Genomic DNA, 7,510 nt, shown 5'->3' on the forward strand with positions numbered 1-7,510 from the left:
GTTTGTCAAGCTTACAGTTTTGCGATTGATAATTCCAATGACTTCTTAGCATGGGATGAAAAGTGTTTTTGTCGTATTATAACCAGAAAGTGTTTCGTATGGCATTAGTTCTTTTAGACAGTGACCCAAATAAAACTTTCCTGGGTATGAAAGGACACAAAATGCTCTCATCGTCATTCAAAAGAAATGCCAGTCACATGAAGCAGGGAGGAGCCGACAAGAGGAACCAGATGACGCTTTTTTCTCATCCAACCATAGTTAGAGGATGTGCCACGGGGGGCTGGAAAGGGACCTTTATTTTCCAACGAAATAAGCGTCACACTACCAACACTGTCGGTTGTACTGCTAGCTACCGTCCTAACATCAGATGGTGGATGCTCTAAGGATTTCGGCCGGTTTGAAAACAGATTTCAGGTTAGAAAAATATTTTGTAATTGGTATTAGCTGGCGTTGAGATTTTATCTTGCTTGTAAGATGTTTTATTATATGGCAACGACGGTACAGGCGTGCTAGTTACTGTGTAGGGTGGAAGATATAGGCTACGCTAACGTTAGCTAACTGATGATCACAGACCAGCAACTGTTGCGACATCTACTAAAATGTAGCTGTATAATGTAGCAGATCGTTTCAGCAGATGGACTTAATGTCATTGTAGAATGGAATAAAGCTTGCTATCTGGCCTGTCATACTTAAGCGTTTATCAATCCAGCTTGTGATCAAACTGTAGCTAGAGACACTTCGTGGTTATGACTTTGTGAATCCCACAAGGTATGAAAACAATTACGGACAGAAACCCAGTTAGCCTACACAGTATGAACATTACTGGACTGCCTAGCTTTACTGTACTTGCGTCAGAAAATCTAGTCAAGACTTTATTCTCCCTTTTGGTAAACTGATCGATCTAAAGTAGTAAAATACAGCTAACTACTCATCCTAGCTATTTATATTGTCACATTTTTCAATATGTATGGCCATTGTCTTAATTACTAACCACGTAATTATTTTTTATAGTTGGCAGATATGGTGAGAACCAGCACTATGGCTGAGCTGCAAGCCTTCCAGCACTCTCTCAAGGTAACTCAGTACTAACTTAAAATAACTAGGCCACTCTAAAAAGACAAACAAATGTGTTTTTCAGTAAAATAATGTAACATCACAATAATATTTTGGGCCTTCTTTAGTAAATCCTGAGAATTGTGGGGATTTAGTTTTCCTTGTCTGAAAAGATTCATGTGTTGCATTACTTCAGAGCTTTCAGGTGTTGCGGGAAATCCAGGGTCAGATAAGTTTCTTGTTGAGTTTCCCGTATGCAATTGCGTATCAGGCCCCAGTTTTGGAAAGGTGCCAAAAGAGAAGATAACCACATTTTACACCACATAACGTGTGTGGTGGTAGTTTCTGAAATGCCCTTTCTGGAACTCCTTTATATCTGAACAACGCTGTATCTGTTAACTGGAGAGTGTGAGCACATTTCAGACAGTGCTGTTAGTCTAGTCTAAACAAGGCATAATTATGAACAAAAAGGGACAACATCATTATCCTTCTTGTACTTTCTCTCTCTTTCCACCCCACAATCCTTGGTTTCACTCGCACTTTCTCTCCCTCTCCCTACTCTCTTCTATTTCTCTCCATCTGTGTGACAGGCGGCAGGCTCAGCGGGGGAAAGTTGTGGAGGAATTCAGCAGAGCAGGGCAGAAACCGAGAACAGGCCTCAGCCCCTCTCTCAAAACTCTACAGGTATTGCAACATGAGTCAGCCCTAGCCTGCAGACATACCCAACTAAAATTAACTCTGTGCTTCGGTTGCATCGAACGTGCTGGTCGGAGAAGGATAGCGGCTCGCAGGCTAAACAAGGCACGGTGTGTGTGCGTGTGTTTAAACAGAGATGGAGGTCAGTCTGCCTCTGAGCATCCCTGATGCAGCCAAGCGGAAGAAGAAGAAAAGGAGGACAAGAGCAACTGACAGCTTTACAGGAAACTTTGCAGGTGAGGTCACACAAATGTTATCTGCTGTAAACACTTTGTGTTTGCTTGTTGCTTTGGATAAAAGCATCTGTTAAGGGAGTAGAATGTGGTTAGAATTAGGGTTGGGTACCGAAACCGGGTTCCATTATGGAACCGGTTCCTACGCAACCGGATTAGAACGCTAATTGTGGTTCCTCATTTCGGTTTCCTTAATGTGTCCACTGAAATATTTTCCCTCTGTGGCTCCGAAACTGACGTAAAAATATCATACTTTAGTAGTCTACCGTTAGCTGAAGATAGTGTTTTGTCTGTCTCTTCATAAACAGAATGACTAAATTCAGTTGAGTTTTGGATTTTAATAAGTATTATTAATCTGCAGATTGGGAGAGAACCAGACCTCTGACAATAAATAACCGCACAACACCAGGCTTAGGTCTCAATCATGTCTCTCTCTGCTCTGAAAGCCGGAGGACTTTTAAAGCCGGAGGATCTTTTATAGGGTACAAGAATGCAAACATAGATTGTGACAGTCGGGCAGTAATGACGTTACAACAGTCTCAGAGAAAGATATTCTCTGCTCCCAACACATAACAACTCTCAGACTAGAGTTCATAGTTGCTCTCCTTGTAGTCATGACAAGGAACGTTTAGCCAGTACTTTCTCCTGACCCAAAACATCTATTAACCCTGACATGTAGACACAATCTACTCTTATTAATCGCAAGTTTACATGACAGTAGAGACTTGTATCCAATGACTAGTTCTATCGATTAGTGAATAATGTAAGCACATAAGAAATCCCAATTTCTTCCACGCTAGCTACCGTAAATGTAGGCTACTTTTAAAATGCCATATTTTCTCTCTGGGCTCACCAAACGGACGTAAAAGCATATTAACCATTCACTGCACGTGATTGCTAGTAAACATATTACACTTAAATGCTCTGGTAGTCTATCGTTGGCTAGCTAGCTTTTAGTGCATTCAAAATGCCTAAAGCGAAACGGTCGAAAGTGGGGCTGTATTTCACAGCCAAGGATTCCGACATCACAAAATGCAACAGATGTTTCCAAACGATTACGTGCAAAGGGGGAAACACGTCTAATTTATTGAAACATGCGGCGACACATGGATACTTCTTAAAGCAGATCTAGGGATGCACCGTGTTCGACAGCTTGCGGACATCAGTCCCTGGTCCCTTTGACACGGGACCAGTCCAAATCCGACTGCTAGCAATTTTGTGTTAGGTGACCTGGGTTTACTAAACCTATACATTTATATATTTTAAGTATTTTTAATAGTTGATATATTGTGACATTTAAATAATGATAAAAACAACTATAAAAGAGCCTTTCTTTGATGTCGTTTTTCAAGAATCAGTTTAGGAATCTGAATCGTTTTAAAAGTACCGGTTTGGCATCAGAATTGTAAAAATCCAAACGATACCCAACCCTTGTTAGATTTGGGGATTTTTTTGCACAATTGAGGTGTTTAATTAGCATTGTTTTCGTTAAACATAACAAAACATTAAAATAAACATGAGCAGGAGATTTCCAGATAAAAAATAATAATGAATGAATCTTCTCCAGATCTGTACAAGCTTACGGATGAGATGTTGGGCCAGGGTGCATATGCCAAAGTCCAGGGATGCATAAGTCTCCAGAATGGACAGGAATTTGCTGTGAAGGCAAGTGGGGAATGTGTGTGAATTGAATTCACTATGTGCACATTCCTTGTTAGTGACATGCATCGCTACATCATATATCTGTTTTGTCTCGGTTCAGATCATAGAAAAGAATGCAGGACACAGTCGCAGCCGAGTGTTCAGAGAGGTGGAGACGCTCTACCAGTGCCAAGGAAACAGGTGTGCTCTATTTCCTCTTCCTGATTGTTTTGAGTGACTTATCACAAATATGAGCATGAAGAAAATGGGATGTACACATTAGAAGAATGCAAATAACAGGTGTTACACATTTGGCAGGAACATTTTGGAATTGATACAGTTCTTTGAGGATGATTCGTGCTTTTACTTGGTGTTTGAGAAGTTGAGAGGAGGTATGGACTCAACATTTCCATGCGATTTATGTCACGTCATCTCAGTGTTTTGTGTTGTCAGGTTGACTTTCAAAATCTTTGTTTTTGATGTCCTCAGGCTCAATTTTGACCCATATCCAGAACCGCAAGCACTTTGACGAGCTGGAGGCCAGTAGAGTGGTGAGGGATATCGGCCAAGCTCTCAACTTCCTCCATACCAAGGGTAGGCCCCTAATCCCAGCCAAGAAGCTGCCTCTTGGTGCCTGGATAGAATAAGAGTGATGGTAAATGTAGGTTTCATTGTGCTCATGTGCTTTTCCACAGGCATTGCTCATAGAGACCTTAAACCAGAGAATATCCTTTGTGAATACACTGACCAGGTGAAACTATTTTATATTCATTCATTTTTTAAATGATTTGTTCTTAGATGTTGAGTAATATACTAGTAAGAGCTATACATAGCATGTATTTACACATACATATATATGTTATATTGCATACTGGATATTTTTATTAGTATACATTTGTAGAATATCATTGATTACATTTCTGTTATCTCCATCTCTGCAGGTGTCTCCCGTCAAGATCTGTGACTTTGATTTAGGAAGTGGAGTAAAGCTCAGTAGTGCATATACCCCCATTACAACTCCGGAGCTTACCACACCGGTATATACACCTTGTACCTGAGTCTAAACTCATCCCAGAATCTAATAACTGTAGAAGAAAACATTTTTAGAAGGAAAAGAAAATGTTTTTTCTTTCATCTGAATCACAATCTTTTTGTCTCTGGTACTGGCAGTGAAAAACATATGAGTGGTAGTTTCAAGTGCACCAAATGTGACATGGGTGGTTTTGTGTTTTTTGTGTCTTGTCTGTGCATCCGGGCCGCGGTTTTGCAGTGCGGCTCGGCAGAGTACATGGCCCCTGAGGTGGTGGAGGTGTTCACAGACGAGGCGTCTTTCTACGACAAGCGCTGCGACCTGTGGAGCCTGGGGGTCATCCTCTACATACTGCTGAGCGGCAGTCCTCCATTCACGGGCCACTGTGGAAGCGACTGTGGCTGGGACAGGGGAGAGAAATGCCGCTCTTGCCAGGTACCATTCTCACACCACCCACCCACCCAGCCAGCCCTCCTCCACAGCCCCCTCTCCCCCTCCCCCTCCCAACCTACCATTGACTCCCCTGCTATTGTGCTAATTTCACACAGGTATGAATGGTGCCTCCGTTGCCCCTTAAATCCCTTTAAACTTTGAATTGTAACTCTCTTTCCTTTCGTAAATACAAAGTTTCTAAACCGTGCTAGCTTACGATGCATGTATCCAGTCTGTGTACTATGAATATTGACGCCTCCTGTTGCTCTGTGCAGAGCCACCTTTTTGAGAGCATCCAAGAGGGGAAGTACGAGTTCCCCGAGCGTGACTGGGCCCACATCTCTCAGGGAGCCAAAGACCTTATCTCCAAGCTGCTGGTCAGAGATGCCACGCTCCGTCTCAGCGCCGCCCAAGTCCTTAAGCACCCGTGGGTACAGGGGGTGAGTGTCACCATAAAGGCTAATGGCTACTTATGGGATTTCGTTGCTTACGTTGCTTCTCTGTACTAATTTTTTTTGCTTAACCTCTTTCTTCTCAGAACGCACCAGAAAGAGGCCTCCCAACCCCGCATGTTCTTCAAAGGTACTTCCCGACTTTACACATAGAACTGTCTTCCTGACCGTCTCTGTCTCTGACTCTTTGACTCTCTTTCTCTGACACACTCTTTTTGACTCTGATTTGTCTCTCTCACCAGGAACAGCAGCACGAAAGACCTGACTCAGTTTGCCGCAGACGCCATCGCCTTCAACCGGCAGCTGTCGCAGCATGACGAGGAGCAGGAGGACGCCGGTGCCGTCGTCTGCTCCATGAGGCTGTCCCCCCCTTCCAACTCCAGACTGGCACGGAGACGGGCACAGTCTAACGCCACGCGCACCCCGGATTTCCTGCCCGCCACGGAGAGCCTCACCTCGTGATTGGCTCTGTGGGGGATTATTCCAGGAGCAGCACTTCTGCTGCTACGAGTTTTGAGTGCTGAGTTCCCCGATCTCCCTTCCCACCTTCTTTCTCTTGCTTCATCTCTGTGGGTGTTCCAGAATCTCTCCATAAGACTGACAAGTGCTCAGAGACGGTTGCCAACGTCATCCTAGGATGGACAGGCACTGTCTAAGGTGGCTGATAGTTGCCTTTGTCAGTGCAGCTACTTTCACCGGTTGTAGCCCTTTTGTTAGAGCTGCTGTCAAGGCCAGTAATCGTCACATCACATGGAAGCAGGGAAACAAAGGGAAAATGTTTCATGAATTATTATTTATTTTTTTGACTACGCCATCAGATTCCCATCATATGGACGGTCACCTTTTGATTCAAGCTACACATTTAAGTAGGTCAATTATTCTAGATACAAGTTAAAGTAGGTCAGTTATACTTTAATATAAATATATTTTAGTATTTTATAGTACATAGCTTTGCTGTCTTATTGTTTTCCATTTGAATCTTACTGTATTATCTTGCTATGGTGCTAATAGCCCCTAGTACAATTAGATTCACAATTGAGTGTTTTTTATGGAGAGATTATAATTTTGTATTTCTTTTATATTTATTTTTTAAACCAGCTACCTGGAGCACTTAGGTACTTTAAACAAAAAAATATTGCTTATACTATGCTTATACACGATTGGTATGGGATGATTCTAGATGAATTATATTAAGAAATATTGAAAAACATTACCTCAATTACTAATTTGCATGGATTGTATCTTTGGCCAATTTGTCCAAATGATATAATCATTGAATGACCTTCCATTGTAAGGTTTTTGTAACAGCCTGTATCTCCATTTATGGACTCAACATATCAATTAACAACATATTGTTGGAATAAGTTTGTATGCTTTTAAATGGTGAAAGATGGTTTTAGATTTTCTAGTTTTACATTTTATTAATTTTTGTTTTTACATGGGAATGATTGGAAAGAGTCGTTGGGTCAAGGAAGTATTTTTCTGTATAGATTATTTTGTTATGTCGTATGTGCCAAACACAACAGTTCTCGTGCCTTTCATTTTACAGTCATAGTTATGTATTGAAAAACAGAGTGACTGAAGTTTAAGCATTCTTTGAATTTGCTATGTTTTTATTAAAAGATTTCTCAGGTTGACTTTTTCACTCCTCGTAGAGCTTGTCCTATATTAATGGGGACTCTGATTGAAGTCTGAGCTATTATTTCCCTCATCCTATTAAGTTCACGTATTATCCCTAGTATTGTAAACGGCATGTACCCGGATTTCACCCAGTTGCCATGGACACTCCATCCCTATAGCAACTAAGAGCCTTCACAAACGCGCAGGAATCGACTAAGGACTGCCGTGGAAATGAGTGCACACATTAGGAACCAGTCAGTGGCTATGTTAAACCTTTCTCCCTCCCATTATGAAGATCAGTGAGGCTGTTTGTTTGACATCAACTTAAATGAGCTGGGTGGAGCAACAGTAAC

The 7,510-nt window shown here is 41.8% G+C and overlaps 1 protein-coding gene across 1 annotated transcript; it reads left to right on the forward strand.

The window, feature by feature from the left end:
- The first annotated feature begins 279 nt into the window (after positions 1-279).
- On the forward strand, positions 280-7,182 carry mknk1 (MAPK interacting serine/threonine kinase 1). The gene is made up of 14 exons (XM_084692711.1): positions 280-414; positions 1,012-1,074; positions 1,644-1,737; positions 1,884-1,985; positions 3,550-3,647; positions 3,745-3,824; positions 3,942-4,015; positions 4,113-4,217; positions 4,319-4,374; positions 4,565-4,660; positions 4,894-5,088; positions 5,361-5,525; positions 5,624-5,667; positions 5,780-7,182. The coding sequence occupies exons 2-14, from the start codon at positions 1,021-1,023 to the stop codon at positions 5,997-5,999; spliced, it is 1,383 nt and encodes a 460-aa protein (XP_084548837.1). The 5' UTR covers positions 280-414; positions 1,012-1,020; the 3' UTR covers positions 6,000-7,182.
- The last annotated feature ends 328 nt before the right edge of the window (positions 7,183-7,510 follow it).

Source organism: Hypomesus nipponensis, chromosome 26 (assembly GCF_054491055.1).
Source record: "Hypomesus nipponensis isolate SF chromosome 26, ASM5449105v1, whole genome shotgun sequence".
NCBI classification, from domain to species: Eukaryota; Metazoa; Chordata; class Actinopteri; order Osmeriformes; family Osmeridae; genus Hypomesus; species Hypomesus nipponensis.